Consider the following 22,766-nt stretch of genomic DNA (forward strand, 5'->3'; position numbering starts at 1 on the left):
TATTTACAATATTTCATCAGTTAATTATTTTATTCATAGTATTCATTTAAATTTATATTCAAAGAAAGTAGTGAATTTTTGAAAATTTAAATTTGATATAATGTAAAGGAGTGATTAATATCTCTTAAATGAAATTGAAAATGTTATATAATTATTGTAAAATTGAAAGAATCAAAACAGAATTCTTTTTATAATTAATAATTAAAAATAATCATTTATAATTCATTCATTAAAATAATTGAATAAATGATATCTTAATACTAGTTTCCATTGAACAAGCCAAATGGATTATTTACATTATTTAAAAATGAAATTTATTTTTACATTAGTAATAAAAGTAATAATATGATTATAATATTTTATGTTAACTTTTTTATCTGTTATATCGTCAGGATTGCTAATATTTCAAAATATATTTTTCTGTCAATATATTTATCTATATCACATTTAACATTATCTAATTATTTTAATTTTAATTTTTAATGTTACATACATGTCATGTTTTATTTTATGAATTTGGATGTTTTGTAGAGATCATGTTTAAATCAACAATTTGACAGTTTTCGATTGTTAAAATCTTCGGTTCGTTGGCGATCAAAGTTTTCGTTTTATCTGGACACACAGTAATGCTATATTTAACATAAAAAAATTAATAATTAATATATAATTATTAGTAAATAGTTATGAAATAATTAGATAATTATTCAATATACTACATTTAATAATTATACAATAACACTATATAGTAATTAATTATAATATTAATGATTAGAAATATGTTGAACAATTATGTAAATTCATGAAAATTGAGATATTATAATTTTTATTAAAAAATTTAAAATTGAATAATTGAAGACATTAAATATAAAAAGGATTTTATATATAAAAATTTTTATATATAAATTTTATAGATTTTAAATAATTTTTTAATTATCAAAACAGTATTTATTAATATATATATTATTTATTTATATATATATAAATTTATCAAAAATTATTTATATATTTATATACATTACATGTATTTTATATTTTATATATTTAATAATTTAAAATCTTATTTTTTAAAATAAAAAAGTGATTTTTATTACAATGAAAAATGAAAATTTATAACTCATTATGACATTTACGATCTCTTACACGTATTTTTTATATATGTATATGTAATAAAGAACATATATATATATATATATATATATATATGCAATAAAGAACATATATACATATAATATATACAATTATGTTTATGTTATATTTATGTGCAAATATTATATACAACGTACGTTATATATAACGTACAAGAAAAATTGTTGTGCATCGATATTTTGTGATTAATAAAAATAAGGAAAAACTTGTATATTATACAATAACACTATACAATAACATTATACAATACACTATACAATACAATATTTTGTAATAAAATTATATTTATTTTTATATTATATTATAAATAAATTATATTTATTTATTATTATATTGTTATTATTTTTAATATTATAGTATTATTAAAAAATCGTTCATAAAATGTGAAAAGATTATATGGTTCGATAAGATGGAAGAGTAATATAATTATGAGAAATTTTCGAGTAAATCAAATTTGAAAACTTTTCAAATATAAATTAGCTAATTTTCTATAACATATGAATGAATTGTTGGTAGTATATTATTATAAATGGAAAAGAATATAAAATGTTTTTTGATAGAAAATTATTAAGAATATATTTTTTTCATTTTAAAATAGATTTTTGAAGAGTAAATTTGAAAATTCATAGATTAAATTATAAAACTTTTTAATTATATTTATTCAATCTTGATTTTCAAAAATTAAAACTTAAATGATAAAATTTCATTTTATATTTTTTGTTTATTTTTACTATAGAATAATCATCTAATGATTATTTCATTCCAATCTGAAATTGGTTATTTAGTTATTTTCTCTTATATTTAAAAAATTTTGATTTAATTATTTTTAATGAAATTAATAAAATTTAATAATTAAAAATTAAATAAATTATTATTAATAATAAATAAATAAATAAATAAAGCTTATAAGGTTATTTTAAATCATAAAATTTCCGTTATTTCATTTATATCGTGAATTACGAATCACATTTATTTATTTTTATTAATGTTATTGTATATTATATTCTTAAGAATTTATATTTTATTATATTATTATTACATATACAAAAATTGAATATTTAAAATATACAGAGAGTAATTTCATTTAATTTGAACATTTTAAATATCTCGCTTTATTTAATTTATTTAATTCGGATAAAACTCAAAGATTTTAGTGAATATCAATTTTTTGATAAGTATAAAAAATAGTTGTAAACCAGCGAAAAAAAAGAACGAAATTCAAAATATTGCATATCATATGAATACTGAATGTATGAATATATGTATATAAAAAAAAATTGAATGTTTGAAAAAATTCTTATTCATTTTATAAATTTTTTGAACTTCTTTGTAATCTGCGGAATGTAAAAATAATGTACAAAACTTTTAGACAATTAAAATTATAATAAACAAAATTATATGTAAATCTATCATTAACTTCGATTGTTAATTAAAATTGTTTTATATTTTATTTCGCATTGCTCATATTTAAACTCATTACACACTTTTTGACTCGGTTTCGTGATATTTTTATATAAGAATATTTATATAAATTAAATGTTTATACAAATACATATTAGTTATATGCTGTCATGGATGCATATGTATAATCAAAATTTATTTATAATAGTATTATTTATAATGATATTTATAATAGTATTTATTTATAATGGAATTTATAATAGTAATAATAGTTTTTGCAAATTAAGAGAATCTAACTTTTTCATAAAAGGAAAATGTCGATTTTTATAATATATTTAAAATATATAATATATTATATAATACATATAATATATTTTATAATATATTTAAAAATCATTGAAATCAGGAATGCTTAATTTATAGATTCAGCAAGAATGGTTTTATTTTCCGAGATTTCAAGAACATTCAAATTTTTTAAATAAAATTAAATATTTTTATCATCATATGATAGTTGTAATAAATTCAATAATTTATGATCGTCACAAAAACTTAGAAACAAAATGAATAAAGTTGATAAATAAAATGAATATAATAGAATTATTATTATTATTTAATATATTATTCTATATAAATTATTTTTTTTATTATTATATTATACTAAGATTTATTCTAACAAGTGTCTAAATAATTTTTATCAATTTCAACATATTTCTATAAATTTTAAAAAAATATAAAAAAATATATTAAATGAATATATTATTATAATATATTATTGTATATATATTTATATATATACAATTATTATATATTATTATAATATATTATTGTATATATTATAATAAACTTAAAATAATAATGCATATAAGTTTATCCATTTTATGTGAAATCACAAAAAAGAATTTTTTCTCATCATCTCATCATATTTTTGATTATATAATTTGTTTTATGAACTAGTTATAATCTAATAAATATAAGTCAAAAATTTCAAATAATTTAGGTAATGTAAATTTTGAATAATCATGAATATAAAATAAAAAATATATTGTTTAAATTATTCAAATATTATATACATACCCATAAGCGGCCGCCAAACTATCGATTCTCAATGAATCAATATATACACAAGGCGTATGTAAGAGCCTCCATGTGAGTGGATTGAAAAAAGAAGCTTGATACTCCCACATAATTTCAACTGCTTCCGGTTTACCCACCACATTGCCTGGTAATACTATAGTATGAATGCTTCCTGGTTCATAATACTTTGAATGAGAACTAAGAAACATCTCTTCTGTTTTTTTTCCGCCTTCACCAAATATTTTAATTGCAAAGGTACCAACTTCGCCACCGTGATTCAGGCTTTCATTTGTTCTTGAAATATTAATGGTGATTTTATAATGGTCTTCTGAAAATTAATTAAAATTTTCTTTGATTGCTAATTATTTTAACATATCATCATCATCATCATCATCATCATCATCATCATCATCATCATCATCATCATCATCATCATCATCATCATTATTATTATTATTATTATTATTATTATTATTATTATTATTATTATTATTATTATTATTATTATTATTATGAAGAAAAACTTATGATTAGAAAATTATTTGGAAATTTTAAATTATAAAAAAATTTATAAAAAATAAAATAAAATATTTTTATTTTGAGAATTATTATAGAGGTAGTATAGGTATATAGGTAATTATGGTTAGCTATGGGTTAGCTAATATTTATTATATTTTATAGAGTTGCAACTGGACTGATAATGCTAAAATAAAAAAAATAGAAAGAAATTTCAATAAAACAAACAATTTTTAATGCTTTATCTAATATATAAATTTTACAAAAATAAAAAAATTTCATAAATTTAAAAGCCAATAATTTTTTTTTATATATAACTATATATTTTTTACAAAAATTGATATATTTTTTCATTCTCTATATAAAAAAATTATGTAATTGAATTAAAAATTAATTAGTTTTCAAAATAATATAATTTTTTCATAAAATCATATATTATTGAATCATAAAATCTACAAATTTGTGGATTCTGTTGAATGCATATAAGAATAAACATAACATTTTATCTCTGCACTCTTAGGCTTTAAATTCTTTTGAATCAAGAAAAAAAAATTGTATTTCTATAATTTTAAATTTATAAATTTCTATAATTTCTAATTTACAATTTTTTAAAATATGTACATATTATTAATTGTATTCGATTAGAATATTTTTCATTAATTTTGTAATTTTACACTTTGATTGCAAAAAACAAATATATATATATTTATTTTTTTGAATTTGTAAATGATACAAAGTGAAGTAACGTTCAAGTATACATATTACCCAAATAAAATATTATGGGAAAAAATTAAAAAATCTTAGAAACTAATTATTTTCTAATTAACATAAGCAATAAAATTTGGATAAGAAAATTGAAAGAAATTTGGAAAGAATGGAAATTTGGAAACATAAATATACTTATATTGCATAAAAATTTAGTTTATTACAGATTTTTGAATTGATTATAGAAAAAGAAATTTTTATATTGATAATTTTTTTTAGAATTACTTAAAACAAATTGAAAACTGAAATATTTAAGAATACTAATTAATTATTTGAAATAATAATATATCAAAAATAACAAAATCTCAAAGAAAAAATGTAGATATTTGCATATTCAAAAATTATAATCAGTTATTAATTTGAAAAATATGTTACAAAATATATTAAAATATTCTATCACTTAACTTTATATATCATATAACATTATTCTATTAGTATTTATTTTTTCTTTTTTTATTAATATATTAATTTCATCTGATTAGTTTCATTATATGAAAATTAAATTATTATTTAAAAATCTAAGTTCAATAAAAAATTTTTAAAAGAATTATTTTTATTAAAATTTTTCTATAAATTTAGTATTTTGTTTTATATTGTTTTTTGGAGAGGGAAGCTTTATATTTATTATTAATATCTTAATTGTGTAATTATTATATATATATTTATCAAATAATATAATTTAATAATGAAAATTGATAATTTATCTTAGCATTTATTTTGCAATGACTTACAATATATAATAGAATTTACAATAAATGTGTTTAGATAAACTTATTTATTATTTTTATTATATTCTTTTAATTATTATTAAATTAATAATATAAAACAAAATAATATGTAAATATATTTAAGAAAATATTTAAAAACAAATTAATTAATTATGATAATAATTGTGATAATTATGATAAATATACATAATGAATACATAATTTTTAAAAAATATTATATATAATAATTATTATAATAAAAATTTTATAATAGAAATATTATATATAAAATTATAAATATAATAATTGCTATCAAATTTCACAGCAATTTTGAAAACAAAATTCATATTATTAAAATATTTTTTATTATATTTCATAAATTATTATATTTTATAAATTATTTTATTATATATAAAATATTTTTTTATTATATTATATTAAAATGAAATATTGATTTAGTAATATTTTTAATGGATTATATTATATATAATTTATATTATTTTAAATCCAAACAATTTAAATATTCGCCGACTATATTCACACTTAACTATATTCTGATCTATTTTATTGTTACTCTCTTACAGATTTATGTTCATTATACTGAATCAATATTTTTAAGATTTCTATAATAATAAAATTTATTATTGATGTTCTATTTTTACATATATTTTTGATTATCCAATACATAAACACAAATCTAAATCAAGAAAGTAAACTACAGTGAAATCAAGATATAATTAAGTGTACATATATTCAGCGAATATTTAAAGATTTTCTAAGAAATAAAACCTTATATTTTATACGAAAAAATTTTAATCAATATTTTCGATTTATTTTTTGATATAATCTTTTCTAATTATTATCTTATTATCTTTTTATCTTATTATCTTTTCTAATTATCTATATCAATTATTCTTTATATCATATATAAATAACAATAATAATGATATACTTTATATATATAATATAATTATTTATAATATAATTAATATAATAATAATTATAATAATTATGTTCGAATTTTTTTTCGTTTCACTATCATCATAATTAAATAATTAAATTAATTTCATTTTTTTATTAAAATCCGGATGAAAAAAATTAACATATTATAAAAATTAATATATTAACAATAACAAATTTAAAAATATATATATAATATATTTAATGTGTGGATTATATAATATGATTATTAAATATGATTATAAAATGATTATTAAATGATAATGATTATAATGAATTATTTAATAATAATTAAAAGTGATTAAATGATTAAAAAAATTCATAAAAAAATATATATCAAGACTTGACAATTATTTAACTCTCCGATTTCTTTTTTATATAATTTTAAAATAAAGAAAGGTGCTATATCAATTTCGGCCTTAAATATATATAAATTCTAATGCAAAGAAAGGAAAGATGGATGGCGCTTTCTGGAATGAATTTTATCTTGTTCACTAATTGTATATTTCGTTTATCGAATTTATGAGAAAATTTCCATGATATCATTACAAAACATACATTGAATCGTCGAATGGTCGAAGATATCGAGTTGTATCTAATATGTTTTTTAATTTTATAAACATGAAATAATTAATGAAAATATATAAATTTAAAAAAATACTTACTACAAAATGGTTTGGTCGAACCTGTCATCAGATAAACAGATGCATGATAATTTCCTGGCTGAGCATCTAATCCAAGTTTAGGGCAATATTGATTCACGCAATCAAAGCAATTTCCGTTTTGAAACTTTTCCCAAGATGGGCAAGGAACTCCCAAAAATGAACACTTTGTATTGATACTTTCTATAAAATATTCATAGCTGCGAATATGATTGCAACCAACAAATCTTTTTATTCCTGAAATTAACGATTTTGATAATATTAATTATTTTGATAAAATATATTTCTTGCAATAATATTTAATAATTATTTACTTTAGCAGATTGTCTAAATTTGGTATAAATTTTGATTATTTCATTACAATTTTAATTAGCTCTTATCATTAAAATAAAAAATTGATAAAAATATTGAAAAAGTAATGCACTTTTTAAAAAAAAAACTATTTCATAAAATATTTTCTCTCTCTCTCTCTCTCTCTCTCTCTCTATATATATATATATATATATATATATATACATACATACATATATATGCTTGCACATGATCATCATTTATCTTATATTATCATGTTTAGTAGAAATCATCGCACATTTAGTATTTATCTATAGAAAGGTTTCGACAATTAAAATTATATTAATAATTGAAATTATAATAACAGTAACATCAGCCTCATACTTAACATCTATTATACGCATATATATAGAAATATTATGTAACAATTTTATTTTCTTTTTTAAATGATAAAAAATAAATTATTTTAAAATATAGCATTTAAAAAATATATCATTTTTTTCATTTTTTCTGATTGAGTATTTTTCTTATTTTAATGATAAAATTTCATTGTAGTGAAATAATCAAAATTGAGAAAAGATGTTAAATATGTTAAATAAATGCATAATTTTTATCAATTAAATTAATTATCAGTAATTAATTATCAATACTATTTTATAATATTTTCATTCATAAAAGTTTTAATCTAAAGTACTTAAAAATATTCTTATTAGCATACATATTTTGTTCAAGATCGTTATCAAATGTATGATATGAATGTTTAAAATTTGTATATGATGATAATGTCATTTTTGCTGTAGCTCAATAATCCCTTCGTAAAAGCAATACATAAGAGAAATAATATTTTAACTAATGATAATAATAAAATGATAGTAATAAAAATGAAATAATTATTAAAAGAATTTAAGAGTAAACAAAAATGTTAATCGAAAATAATCCCTAATCAAAAATACTTTAATACGTTATATGAATCTTTTCATTAAATAGTTTATGAATTTTTGTGAAGAAGATAGTTTTGTGAATAAGATAATTCAAAAAACAACAAAACTATATAATAAAAAAAATCTTTAAATGTTTTCTGTTTAGAAAACTTTTTTATTAGAAAAATGAAATAAAATTTTAATATATAAAATAATAATGATAATTATTATCCCTAAGCTTCAAAAATTAGAGACATTACATTGAATTTTATTTACATCTATTTTTACTACAAATCTCTGATACTTTATTTGTTGCTAATTTATTTATATCTATTAGTTTCAATTTCTTTATTTCTGTATCATATATTTTAGTTTTCACTAAAATCTCTTATATAACTGCATATGCAAAATTAAAAAAAAATTTAAAATTTTTATTTCGGTATCATGTTATAATAAACTTGGATATTTTATAATATATGAAGTTATGAGTGGACATTCCGCAAATCTTTCAAATCGAAAATATAAAAAATCGAAGATATAACAAAACAATCTTTGATATTAAGCAATTAAATATTGGCTTAATATTTATCATTGTAATATTAAATGATCAAACGAACTTTTCTAAAATAATTATATAAAAAATTTTTAAAGAAATTATATACATATAATATACATATAATAATACTTTAATTTACAAATCACAATATTGAAAATAAAAAAGAAGAAAAATTATGGTTTTAAAGAACTTCATTATCTTGCTCTTTATAATTTAAAATGATCTAAAACGAAAAGGGATCGAAATATCTGAAAGTTATAGTAGAATCTGAATCATATTGCGACCGAATTTCATTTCAAAAAAGCTCATTTAATTATTAATTATATTTTAAACCTTATTCTCAAGATGTATGTAGATATGTATATATATATACATATATATAATATATGAAGTTATGAGTGGACATTCCGCAAATCTTTCAAATCGAAAATATAAAAAATCGAAGATATAACAAAACAATCTTTGATATNTATTATTAAATTAATTTTTTATTATTACAATATTTTATTATTATTTTAATATTAATAAATATATTAACAAATAATAAAATAATAAAAAATTATAATTAAAAATATAAAGAATAGAAGTAAAGTATAATTCTTATATATTGTTTATATATTATATAAAGCTATGTTAATTATATAATCATGTAAAAGTTTACATTTAATTTTTTTTCAATTTGTTTATTTAAAAATTTAATATCGATGTAATTTTTGATATTTATTATTTAAAAGTTGTAAAATTTCTTGATTATTTTTACTATTAAGATTTAAAATTGATCCTCTAAAATTTAATCATGATTCTTCAAATCTATTCATCACAAAATGCATTAAATAATAATGCATGTTTGATTGATGGAATCAAAAAAATTATAATTTATATTATAAATATAATATTATTATTTTCTCTAATTCATTTTATCTATTTACTAAAAATCTGAGTTATAATTATTTTATACGTTACCAATAATGTAATCTGATTTGATTACTAATTTGTTATTCTTAATCTCAATATCAAGAAGTTTATGTATAACGATATAGCTTGTTGTTTAAATTTTGAAAGAATTAAATGTTTTGATAATGTTAAAAATTTCAATTTCCAATCCTGTTAGAGATTTATCTATATTATTGTTTTTAATATTTATAAGAATTTAACTTCTGTATTTAAAGATATCTCTGTATTTAATATTATTGACTTTGTGATTAAATGTTTTAAAAATAATTTTTTTAAAGGATTAAATTTCATAATCTAACACTATGAATTAATTTCAAATAAATAGACAAATAAATGACTTAAATAGATTATAATACTTCTGAGATGAAAAAAAAAGAAATGCTTAAATAATATTCTAACTAAAGAGTTAGTAGTTAGTAAAAAAAATTAAATATTTTAGTTTGGGAAATATGTAAATAATATTACTATATTCAATTATTTATTATTAAATCTACCGATATTAATTTTCATTTATTAATATATCTTTGACAAATAAAGATGACATTTCTGATGATTAATTTTCATTTATAACATTTCATTTACAGTAATATGTAATTAATATAGATTGCTGTTATAATATTGCACTATTATAATATATTGCGCTATTATAATATTTTCAACAATTATTATTAATCTTAAATTTAAACATATTTCAAATAAGAAGTTTTAATTAGAAATTATATTTTAGAAAACAAATAATTATTTTATCTTTTTGTGAAATAAAAAAAATTGTTAATTTATTTAGTGATTAACAATTAGCATTAAAAATTCAATATGCCATGACTTTTGCTAAAATATTTCTTTAAAAAATTTTGTTAAAATATTTCTTTAAAAAATTTAGAATATTATCATGTGCTGGATCAGAGAAGTTTATATTGTTTCTTTTGGCAAAAACTTGCTATTAACGAAAGGACAACTTATATTCATTGCAGTTATCATAATATTTATTGTTCATTCCATCCTTTATAAATGTTTGGCAAGTAATCTCTCTATTTATTAAATTTATTATTATAAATTTATTAAATTTAATTTTGTTTTAAAATGAATCCTCAATTTACATAAAAACAAGAAATTATCAAATTTAAAAATGATTCATTAAAAAGCAAACAAAGGCTAATTCTGTTGATTTAAGATACTCAAAATCTCTAATGCTTGTTTTATTTTTAAATATTTTGAATATTAAAACAAAAAAAGAAAAAATATAAAATGTCAGATCGAATCGATATTATAAATATATTTAAAAATATTTTTGACTTTTTTCTCAGGTAACCAAGAATAAACAAATATTACTCATTGCCATAATCTTTTTGTTAAATTATTTGGCGAGTTTGATTTCATCTATTATATTAATGGGAAAAAAGAATATGATAATTATATTATTTATTTTCTAGAAGATATACAATGAAACAGAGTAGTAGATACAAGCAAAATATTCATGTGATTAATTATTGCACTTGAAATTGTTAGCTAATTGATTATTCATCGATTTTAAGAATACAATTATTCTATTTTCTATAGTTCTTTTTAATAAATAAACTGTAATTCTAATCAAAATAATAATTAATGACATAATTCATTTCAGTATTTCTTGAGATTTTTCTTTGAGAATTTTTCTAAATTTTACATATTATATATTACACATTTAAAGTATCTCTTCCTTCTTTGAAAATTTAAAAACAAATTGCTTTTTTTGATATATTTTTTCAAATATAATAAAAATCAATAATTCTTATTTTTCTTATTTTTTAATTCTTACATTTATCTTTTAAACTAAACAATAGACAATTTTTATAACGAAATTCATATTTAATATACAAATATAATATAATAAAAATTCTTTTTATAAAATTTAAAAATTTTGTTGATTTGTTTTTTGTATCATCATTTATGTATATAAATATATAATAATAGTTATAATAAAAATATAATACAATAAAAATACAATAAAAATAGTTCTTAGAAAAAAAAATATTAAATGCTTGATTTTTATATTATTAAAAAAAGTATATTTTATTATATGAATCTGCATATAAAATTTAATATATATTATTATTAATTTTGCGAAATACTGAAAATCACAAAAATGTATATAATTATATTATTATAATTATATTATTATTATTATTATTATTATTATTATTATTATATATTATTATTATATATTATTATTATTATATTACTATAATTATATTATAATTGAGGATATATATAAAAATTGCAAAAGATTCTGATTTTGAACGAAAAATGTAATAAAATTATCAAATAAAAAGATATATAAAAAAAATATATATTAATGTAAGTGGGAAAAATATTTAAATGTTTAAAAAAAAATTGGAAAATTTATTTAAAAAATAATTGGAAAAGAAATATCATCTTTAAAAAGAATAAGATTTTGCCAAAAGATTAATAAACAAATGGACAATTTTAATAGAAATGCAAAATCATAAATTATAGTAGTCATCTAATATATCAATTTTTTTTATCATTTCAATTTTCCCAGAATTAATGTTAATTACATATTATCAAACTTTTTTATAAGTTTTTTATATAAATTATTAAAAGATATTATTTTTAAATTTATGTAATAAAACATAAGAGAACATATCTTCTTCTTAAATGATGAATATTATAATATAATATGTCGAAGAAATATATACTATTTGGATTAAACTTGAATTATTATTAACCATACAAAGGATAAAGTAAGGATAAAATATCAAAGAATTTGAATTTTGGAGCAGTATTTTTAAATAAATTTTCAGCATAATTAAAAATTTCTCTCATAAGGAAAAATAATTAATTATTACATATACTTATGATAAGAGTTTTGATAAATACAATAATGCTTTATGCATTTTTGAATTTTAAAATACTATAATAAAAACATTTATGAGAAAATGAATTAAGATTGTTTGAGAAATAGTTTTCATAATTTATAGATAAATTTAAAAATTAAAAATTGAAAAAATATTAACAACAATCAAAAAAAAAATATTAATAAGAAACTGATATTATTAAAAATATAGCAATTTGCTTAATGATAAAAATTGGATTGCATAGTAAAAGAAATTGAATGCAGTGGATGAAATAACAAAAATAAAAAATATTATTACATCTTTAGCTTTTTAATCTTTAGCCTTCCATGATATTACTATAAATAATATTCTATTGAATCAATATGATCAAATAAAAAATTATGTTAAAATATGAGCTATTTATTTTGAAAGTGGCCTAAGTCTGTTTTCCAAAAAATTAATTATTTTAATATTTACATTTCTATCGTTATGTTTCCATTTTGAAGCAATTTATAATTAATATTTAAAATCATTAAAATTTTGTAAAAAAAAAATTAATTGATTAATAGAATGTTAAAATTTTTATTTTGAATGTTTAAATTCTATTTTAAGAATTTCAAACAGATATAGAATTTTTGCAGCAAAATTTTAAGAAATGATTTTAAGAAATAATAATAATTTATTATAAAACTATTATTGTTCGATTAGCTTAGATAATAATTTTTTAAATAATAATAATTTCATTTAATATATAATTTTAATATAATATATTAATACAAGCTACTAAGAAAGGTCCTCAATATGATAAAAATTGATAATGATAACTGAATGCATAATTTATTCTTTTCTAAAATTTCTTGGTAATTTGATAATTTATCTAACGGTAATATAGCTATGATATGTTTTGTAATTACGTAACTAACTTACGTAGAAAAGAATACATTATTCTTTTGCAGTCTGCTTTGAAAAACTAAGTGATAAACATTATTGTTTCACAGACTAAGAACTTTTGCTTATTTTTAAAGTTTCGTTAAATTTGGGTTGCTTAACTTTTGCTTTGTTTTTAATATAAATTTCATATATGTTTGAATATGTTTCAATATGTTTGAAATTGTTCAACTTTAAATCATCTCAAACAGTAGGTAAGTAAAAAAAAAAAAAATTTAGTTACATGTGTTCATATAATTGTTATTAAAAATTTTAATAAAATTTTGATTTTTTTTTGTTATGTACAGAAATTCTACTCATGTAAATTAATATGAAAAATTTTTTTTAGAATCAAAAAAGATGATTTAAAATATTAAATTGTAATTTTGGAAATAATGGAAAAAAAAATCATAGAAACATATTTATCAACAGAGAGTAAAATTAATCTCAAATGATTCCACAAAAAAAAAAAATATATCAAGAAAAACGAATAATAATACATATTCAAAAAATATAAAAAATCAAACGGAATGCAGGAAAAAAATATTATAATGGAAATGGAAAAATATTAAAATGAAAAAATTATGCAAGAATATTTCAAAACAAAGATTGTTCAAAGAGTTGTATAAAATATTTCCATGCAGAAAAAAGAAAAAAAATTTTTAATAGAATGATTTTAATATATTTTAATAAGTAAAATATATTATTTTAAAAAGCTATTAAACGCATTACTGTCAAAAGAAGACGGTTGGTTAAGAAATAGTAAAAGAATCTATTTTTTAACTACTGCTCATAGAAAATTCCCCATTTATAAAAAATTATTTTTGAATATGTTTAATATAAGTAAGAATATAAGTGAAGATTAAAAAGTTATAAAGTGAAGGTTAAAATGTACTTTAAAATCTGAAAATACAAAAAATAATATGGATTATTCACAAAAATTTAAATCACAAAGAAAAAAAATCTATTCACAATTCAAAGTTTTTCTCAATTTAAATCTCATTAAATCTCATAGATCCTACAATTCTAACAAAAAATTCTTATAGCCTGATCTAAATATAAAAATGTTTAATCTATATCTGCTTAAATATAAAGAAAGTAATACTGTTAGTTAGTAATAGCTGTTAATGACTAAACTTATAAAATCTTTAAAAAAAATTTTAATTTATATTTCCATCAGCTACGGAAACATATTTGCCAAAAATGTGATCATTTAAACAATAAAATTAAGGCATCAAATAATGATGAAGAAGACATAAACCTTATAGAAGAACATGAAGCTTTTTTTAAGATAAGCAAAATTGGCAAGAAAATCTAAAATAATACTTATCTAAAATAATACTTAAGATTTGGCATTATATAATCCTGATCACTATTTCGTTTTTTTCTTTCGAAAAAAAGTACTTGTCTTATCCAAAATTAATTACTTCAATTGCGTGTTGAAAGTATAGTTTGTATATTTTAAATCTGAGTTTGCATATTTTAAATATTTTCACAATTTCCATAACAATAATGTTTATTGTATATAATTGTGTTTAGATGTATCTTTAAGATGAAACTGTTGCATCTGGAGATTCTTAGATAGGATCTTGTATTCTGAAACATCTAAAAAATCTTAGAAATGAAAAACAAGTTATAGTTTACAGCGATATGTGTTCCGGACAAAAGAGAAATATAAAACTAGTTTTGATATGGTAAAATATATAAATAAAGAGAAATATAAAATTAGTTTTGACATGGTAAAATATATAAATAAAGAGAAATATAAAACTAGTTTTGACATGGTAAAATATATAAATAAAAATTGTTCAATTTGCCAAATAATTATCATTGACCATAAGATCCTGTTCATTCCATCAGGCTATTCTTATATATTCTATTCTTATATTATTCTATATACCGAATAATAGAAACTTCAGAATTGTAGAAATGAAGTTTATTATTTACAATTTATTATTTACAATTTATTATCTCAGAAATATTATTATAATTATTATAAGTCATAAAAAAAGTATTGAAAAAAGTTATTTCATTCTAAATAAAATAAAACAAAAGGATTTCATTTCTACTAAACGTGAAAACCTCCTTTAGAAAACACGATTTTTAGAAGGCAATTAAAAAATAGTAACGGAAAAAGATTAAATTGATGAAAAATATTATTGAATAAGATTTTTAAGCACTGAATCATATAAAATGTTTTATAAAAAAATCAATGAATAAGAATATACTATTTAAAACTCTAGATTTACTACCTCATTGGATCAAGAAACTTTAATAATATTGAAGTGACACTAATGTACAAAAATGCAAAACCAACTGCAACATTAAATTATAATGATTTAATGCATCTATTACATATATTATTATCATTATTATCATATTATCACTATCACTATCGCTATCGTTATCGCTATCATTATCATTATCACTATCATTTTCATTATTATCATTGTTATCATTGTTATCATTATTATCATTGTTATCATTATTATCATTATTATCATTACTATTATTATTATTGTTATTATCATTATTATCACTATTGTCACTATTATCATTATTATCATTATGACTATTATCATTATTATTATCATTATTATCACTATTATTATTATTATTATTATGTATATTATATATACTTTAAATGCCTCCTGTATATGCAAATTGGAGAGGAATGAATTATAAATTGCAAAATATTATTAATTTTAATGTAATATTTCTTTAATAATTGATAATAGTGAATAAAATATTAAATATTGAATAAATATTGGATATTTTTTAATTTTTTAATATAAAACTATATATATTTTTTTTTATTTCAAAGAAAATTTATTTTTTTTCATAGACTTTATTAATTATATGTTTTATTAATAAGTAGAAATATTAGTAATTTTAAAAATAATTTTAAGTCTATTTAATAATCAATAAAGTATTATTTTTTAAATAATGTTTATTATGCTAATTGAGTTGATAAATTATATAGAAACACAAAAGTATTATATAATCATGTTATCAAATACTAATATTTTTAAATTTATTAAAAGGTTTATTAAAAACTTTTCAATATTTCAATTTTAAAATAAATAGACATAGGCCACTTTCAAAATAAACGACTCTAATAATAACATTGTAACATTAAAGTTTCAAGTTATAAAAAATTTGTTCTATAAAGCAAATACAGCGAAGAAAAGAAAAAGATATATTCATTGTAATTATTAAAATTGAAAATAAATTTTTTAATTAAATTTTATTATTCAAAGTATAATCAAAACTTTTGAAATTTGAAAGTTTGAATTTGATATTTTCTTATTTGAATTTTGATATTGATTGAATTCAGAATAAAAAATATTAATTGTTTATAATTTATTTTGTAATTTCATTTATTTTATTATTTAAGTATATAGTAAAAAACATAAATGATTCAATACTCAATGAAAAATTATCGATATTTGTAATTATTATAACTTTTGTAAAAAAAAAAATCAACAATCAATTTTATTTTAAACCTCTATTTTCACAATTCTGAATTTTTTTTTTTTTTTAATTATATATCAACAAATAAAAAGATAAAGATATTTTTTTCTTTAATTTTTAAAAATTAAATCAAGATATTAAAAAATTTTTTTTATAATTGAATCCACAATATTTAAAATATAATAAAAAAACACAATAAATCTCTTTTATTATTAAAAGTGTTTCAATTCCTCTTCTATGAATTTCCATAAGAGAATACATTCCATTATATTATTCCCATTGCCACTACTGGCAAATGATGATCCTCCTGCAGAAATATGTCATAGAAAAATTAAACTATTTTTAATGATAGAAACAGTAAAATATCATGTTCGTTCATGTTAATTTTAAAATTTTTCCTTCATGACTTCCTAAAAGTTGCTATATAATTTCTTTTATCTAATTATTGAACTTTAAATATTTTCAAAATCAGATGACAAATTAAAAAAATATTAAATTTTCTCTATTTTTAAGTATATCCAAAGTTCAATAATTTGGCGAAAAGAAATCTCAAAACAAATTTTGAGAGATCTTTAAAAAAAAAATTTCAATTTTGCAAATCTATTATGAATTCAACTACAAAAAAGATTTCAGAGTTTTTACAACCGATTAAATCTTTTAAATTTTTAAGAAGAAAAGTATTCTTACTTTCCTATTTCCTAATGATATAAAAACGATCTTAAAAAAAAACAAATTCAAGATTGTTGAAAATAAGAATTTAATATTTTAAAATAAATTTAAATTGATTATTATACGATTTTTTTCTACAAAATTATAATAGTTTATAATTTTTTATTAAATATTGATTCGAAACTTATTTTCTTCATTGAGTTTATATCAATATGAACAATTTCAGATTATATTGGAAGTGAACAAATTATTATTCACAAAGATACCTTCTTATTTCTTAATTCGTAGGAATCTGGAATTTGTGAGTCGGTCCTGTCTTGTCCATACATCGATCACGTGCACTTGTTTATATCTATTGCACCTCATTGGATTAATAGTAAGTTCATCCAACCTCAGTTTATATAAACTATAAACAAAAGATAAGAATTGGATTTGGGTGACCTATTTTATCCGGTCACTGTAAAATAACCAATAACACTGTAAAATAATTTATGTCATAAGTGCATACGTATAGGCAGAATTCATTGTAATAATACAAGCGATTGTATGTATGTGTATGTGTGTGTGTGTGTGTGTGTGTGTGTGCGCGCGCGCGCGCATGTTTAATAAAATTATTTAATGTTAGTAAAGTTGTTTAAATAATTTAAATATTGATCTTTAAATATTTTTGTAATATGTTTAAAGATCATTGAAATTGAAAATTTGTTTGTTATTTAAATTATTACTCTATTGATAATATTTTGTTAATATAATCTGGCATTTGCTTTTTAGTTTCAAGTTATTATTAAGCTTTTATTATATTTTGATATATATATTAATAATTAATAAAATCGCATACTTTATGTAAAGTGATAATAAAATATATATGTACAATAATGTATGAAAATGATCTCATGATTATGTAAAAATATTTTTATATCTATTAAGTACAGAATCAACATTTTTGAACCGGTCAGATAGCTTGGATTTTATTTTTAACGGTTCGAAAATTTTCAATAATCTAGCAATAATTTACAATCGAATACAGTTCTCTAACGCTTTCTAGATTTTCATAGCAATCAAAATGGAAATGACACAAATTATATTTACGCGCATAGGTACCTTGAGATGGAACGATCGCAAACCTGCACTGCGACGCGACGGCTCATCTTTTGAAACTATCCTTTAGTGCAATTGATTTCCTTAAATCCCTCTTGGAATTTTCAGAAAATATTTGATTGATTGAAAAACCGAGGCCTACGACAGTCTTCTAGATCAAATCAATCAATAAAATAAAATAGAATTCAGCAGATAAAGCAGATAGAATTCAGTTCATATTAGAGTAGAATCAAAATAGCATTACATTCAATGATCAATCAGTGGCAAATAGTTAAAGTAAACTATCATTCGTTCATTTCAAGTTCATAATACGATTGTTCTAAATGATTCTTCGAGTAATATCATCAATTCAGGCATCCCTCAGATTTTACGCAATATTCAAAATCATTCAGTTTAGATTTTAACAATATTCTAATATGGTATTATTGTTAATACATATGATACTATTGTTAATATTTTTAAAAATATTATATTTAATTTTTTTAATATCAGTATTATTAGCATTATAGAAAATATATTAAAGTAGAAAAATTAAAATAAGAAAGAAAAGAGATAGTGAATTAAAGGACACAAATTTTGCTAATTTTACTAATCTTATTTTAAAAATAAAAAGTAAAAACAAGTCAAATTATTGCAAAAATGTATAAACGATTATTTTTTCCTTCTATATTATTATATACTAATATTATTGAATAATAATTATCAATTAGATCAATTTATCAATGAACTTCACCGATTTCAATGACCATAAAATATAATTTTTTCTTTTATACCTAATCAATAATCGATCTTAGTTTTCGAATTATTTTAAAAGAGTTTTTACTATATTGAATTCTGCTTAATACGTGATGCGTTCGTGATATATATAGCAATATATAACAATTGTGCTATTTATTAACTAAATATAAACATGTTGATTATGTAAACGGCTTTGTTTTAGCAAAAATCTACTATTTTATTTTTTAACAGAACTTCTTTAAAATTTTTTTATAACATAAAAAAATAAGAATATATAATAAATAATATAACATATATAATAATATTAAATATGAGGCTGATATCACATTATAGACGGTGGTTATATGTATGGGAAAAGTAATATTTAAAATATTGTTTTTGACAATATATTTCAAGATCATCAAATCAAAAATGTACTTTTTTTAAAATAATTATTAATATTATACATATGTATATAAATAAGATATATTTACAATATTTACAATATATCAAAACAAGTAGTTAATCATAGAACAAAAAAAAAAGAAAAAATATAAAAATAAAAAAGGAAAATAAAAAAAACTGACCTCGAAAGAAGCTTCCACGTTCTAAGGTGATAGAATTCAATACACCCTCATTGCAACCGGGCTGATTGCGACCTCCATTTGGAAAAAAATCGATATGAGCGACAGGATGAGTAATACCGAGTCCTAAGTTGATAAAAGGATTGCAATCGGTGTGAATAGCCGTAACAAAAGTGGCATCCGTTGGATCAAGTCGCACCATTGTGGATGTATTGCTGAAATGCGGTTCAGCAGGATCAAGGCCTTCAAACAGAGATATAAAATAAAACATAAGAAATTTCATTGAATATTGCCAAATAATTTTCATTTTGTTTATTTGCTTTGTACTTTTGTTTACTGCTTTATTGTATTATAATTTTGTTGTTTTCGGAAAAAGAATGTAAATATCAATTTAACATCTAATAGAATATATATTTTGAAAGTTTAAATTACAATTCTAAATACAACTTTCAAGAAAATAATACGATTTATTTGTATAATTCTGAGAATTTGAATAAGGTTTAGTATAAGATTAGGACGAAAGTTCTTTTAGTATTTTCTAGAATTAATATATTGGCATAAAAAAAAGAAAAGCAGGAAAGAATAAACTTTGATGAACTTTATCTATTGTGATTAAGTGATCAAGAGTAGAGTTTAATTATAAAAAATTCGCTATCTAAAAGTTTTTTGAAAAAACATTTATAAATACATTGGCAGAATAATCATTTTAATAATTTTAAAATAATATTTTAAGATATAATATTCCATTTAAACTTTTAAAGACGTAATTATTTTCCAAATTATTCGTTTCTTTGAAAAGTGCTTTAAATAAAATTTATTTTGTGTTGAAAATATTTTGTTTCTTTTTCATCGACTTTAATCAATTTGAAATATGTTAAGAGCATTTTAAGCAATTTTTTTCTTTACACATAATCAATACTTTAGTTATTTCTAAAATGAAAGTTTTTATACTTATTTTGTCTTATAAGAAAATTCATATATTTTGAAAAGTTTGATTTTACTGAAAATTTGTGTACATATAAATTATTTAAACTGCTAGCAAATCAATTCCATTTATAGTAAATTAATTTTTATTTTACTTAGCTGAACTGGCTGTGAATTTTCTCATTGTATTATATATATATTAACTAGTGCTTGAGTTAACATCTGATCGTACTATGATCGTATTTGTTAATATGAACTAAATTTAAAAAACAAAAAAAAAATTATGAAAAAAAAGTAATTACAATTAAAAGCAAAAATGAATTTATAATTTTTATAATGTTTATAATTTTCCGAAAAAATAAATTATTTTAAGAAATATCTCAAATTTATTTATCTCAAAATATTGAATTATTTAATTTTTGTATCATGTTTTAAAATATTTATTTCTAAAATATTTCGATTTATTATACAAATACTATATGTACTTCTTAAATGTTTTAAATGTATTAAGCATATTAAGTTAAAAAAATAATTAAATTATTTATTAAGTTATTTATTAAGTTAAAAAAATAGATTTAATAATATAGATTAAAAAAAATATTTTATCTTAATTGTTATAAGCATACTTTATTTTTTTGAATCAGTCAAAATCTACTGAAAAAAATTCCCGTTAAATTGTTTTTATATTTCAAAATCAAATTTTTTTTATTATTGCATTGTATTTTATTTACCATAGGGATAAAAAATAATCAAAGAATATCATTTTCTTTTATATATATAAGCAATTTTTTCTATTTTATATATTGACACAATAATCAATTTTTCCGAATTATTTGTAAAAATTTTTTGGCTATTGAATTTCATCTGCATATATATAGTATCACGTGCGACTATATATATATTATTATATAACATATATATATATAACATATATTATATTATATATATATTATATATATATTATATATATAATTATTTGTATAAATACGGTATAATGAGTAAATAAATACCACCACACTTTATCTATCCAGCTTGCAACAATTTATTATTATAATAATGTTTAATAATAGTAATAAAATCGCAAATTGAAATTAAGTTAAAATTTCGAAAAATGATAATAATTATACTATTGTTAAAAGAAAATAACTTGTGTATTCGCATAAATTATACAGTTTTTCTTTTTTTTTTTTTTTTGATAGCATAGATTCGGAAGAAAATATTGAGAATTAATAAAAAGCGAAAATACAATCTATTACTACACTAATATAGAAGAAAATAATAAATGTTTTACATTGTTTTTATATTTTTCAATTGCTAACATGATAATATATGATAAAATTTTAGAAAAACAAACAGTATTATCAACAACATAATACAAAATGCCAATATTCATAAAAATAAAGATAAGAATTCTTTCATAAGGCAATATTTGTTTTATCAAATTTATATGATCAATTTGTATACAAACTTAATAGGATGGATCACGGTATTGATGTTTGATCTCATTGGTCACATAACAAGTTTAACATAAGCAGTTCGTGTAAGTAATTAAAAAAATATACATACATATATAAATATATATATAAT

The 22,766-nt window shown here is 18.3% G+C and overlaps 1 protein-coding gene across 3 annotated transcripts in view; it reads right to left on the reverse strand.

Moving 5' to 3' along the window:
* Positions 1–219: 219 nt before the first annotated feature.
* LOC122714434 (pancreatic triacylglycerol lipase-like) overlaps positions 220–22,766 on the reverse strand; it is a 61,330-nt gene continuing 38,783 nt past the window's right edge. For 2 of the 3 annotated variants that reach the window (XM_043935754.1, XM_043935755.1), the window contains 4 exons: positions 20,259–20,498; positions 7,235–7,468; positions 3,622–3,949; positions 223–629 (listed from right to left, as the gene is read on the reverse strand). In XM_043935754.1, the coding sequence (XP_043791689.1) occupies positions 509–629; positions 3,622–3,949; positions 7,235–7,468; positions 20,259–20,498 (923 nt within the window). In that variant the 3' untranslated portion in view covers positions 223–508. Of the gene's footprint in view, positions 630–3,621; positions 3,950–7,234; positions 7,469–20,258; positions 20,499–22,766 lie in introns of all 3 variants that reach the window. The other variant, XM_043935753.1, reaches the window with a different exon arrangement.

This window comes from Apis laboriosa, unplaced genomic scaffold (genome assembly GCF_014066325.1).
Source record: "Apis laboriosa isolate Shangri-la unplaced genomic scaffold, ASM1406632v1 scaffold30_cov140, whole genome shotgun sequence".
Taxonomy (NCBI): domain Eukaryota; kingdom Metazoa; phylum Arthropoda; class Insecta; order Hymenoptera; family Apidae; genus Apis; species Apis laboriosa.